The sequence below is a fragment of the Lottia gigantea genome, assembly GCF_000327385.1.
Source record: "Lottia gigantea unplaced genomic scaffold LOTGIsca_4038, whole genome shotgun sequence".
Lineage (NCBI taxonomy): Eukaryota > Metazoa > Mollusca > Gastropoda > Lottiidae > Lottia > Lottia gigantea.
This window is the reverse complement of record NW_008709397.1, coordinates 8087-9085: the sequence shown is the minus strand read 5'-3', so window position 1 is coordinate 9085 and position 999 is coordinate 8087. Positions and strand designations below refer to the sequence as shown.

The 999-nt window shown below is 34.2% G+C and overlaps 1 protein-coding gene across 1 annotated transcript; it reads left to right on the top strand.

Moving 5' to 3' along the window:
* Nucleotides 1-29: 29 nt before the first annotated feature.
* LOTGIDRAFT_80749 (hypothetical protein) lies at nt 30-245 on the top strand (the record flags this gene model as incomplete). Its single annotated transcript, XM_009060144.1, has 1 exon — nt 30-245. A coding segment is annotated over one exon (216 nt), but the record flags the coding sequence as incomplete, so codon positions are not given.
* Nucleotides 246-999: the final 754 nt, after the last annotated feature.

Genomic DNA, 999 nt, shown 5'->3' with positions numbered 1-999 from the left:
TAATGTGTACTCGACATTTTCACATTGCTTATTATGTGTACTCGACATTCGACATTGCATATTATGTGTACTCGACATTCCACATTGCATATTATGTGTACTCGACATTCCACATTGCATATTATGTGTTCTCGACATTCCACATTGCATATTATGTGTATTCGACATTCCATATTGCATATTATGTGTACTCGACATTCCACATTGCATATTATGTGTTCTCGACATTCCACATTGCATATTATGTGTTCTCCACATTGAATATTATGTGTTCTTAAATAAATCTGTTACCAATACGAATATTTACAGATGATAAAAGTATAATTTACATAATATAGGAGTTGACAGCAGCGAAATGTACATTGGAAACAAAACAGGAAGTGACAAACATATTTACAAAAGGAAAGGGAATAGGGCCGAACAAATTCATTGGTGAATAAAATGTTATTGATAATGACAAATGAAAATAGTTGAGAGGGGATGAGGGTGTTTATCGTTAATCAAAATAAAATAATCTTCGTTTTAAAACGGAGGCCATACTTCGACAGCGTTAGCTAGGTGTCAAAACGTTTTGTAGATGATATAAAGTTATGAACAGTTTGAAAGATATACAGATTTGTTTCTAAAGATAATTTTGGATTGCCGTTAAGAAGTGTTAATATGCAACGTAAATGAATAGGGAGAAGATTAATTGTATTGTTTCGTTGTTTTGAAAAGTTGCGACAGTAGAGAAGAAAGTGTTCAGAATTTTCAAAGGTGTGGCCGCATGAACAGGATGGATTGTCGGATATGTGCATTAAGAATTTGTGAGCGTTTAGTTGACTTTTATAATGACGTAGTTTGGTATGTATTATTTGTGATGGACGGTCGCCAGAGTAGAAATATAATGGTACAGAGGATTTTGAGGTGAATTTTACAAGCAGGGATTTAAGCTGAGAGAGGGAAGAAGAATTACGTATTGAGTCGGGCAGATTGTTCCAGATTTGTACAGTAGATGGG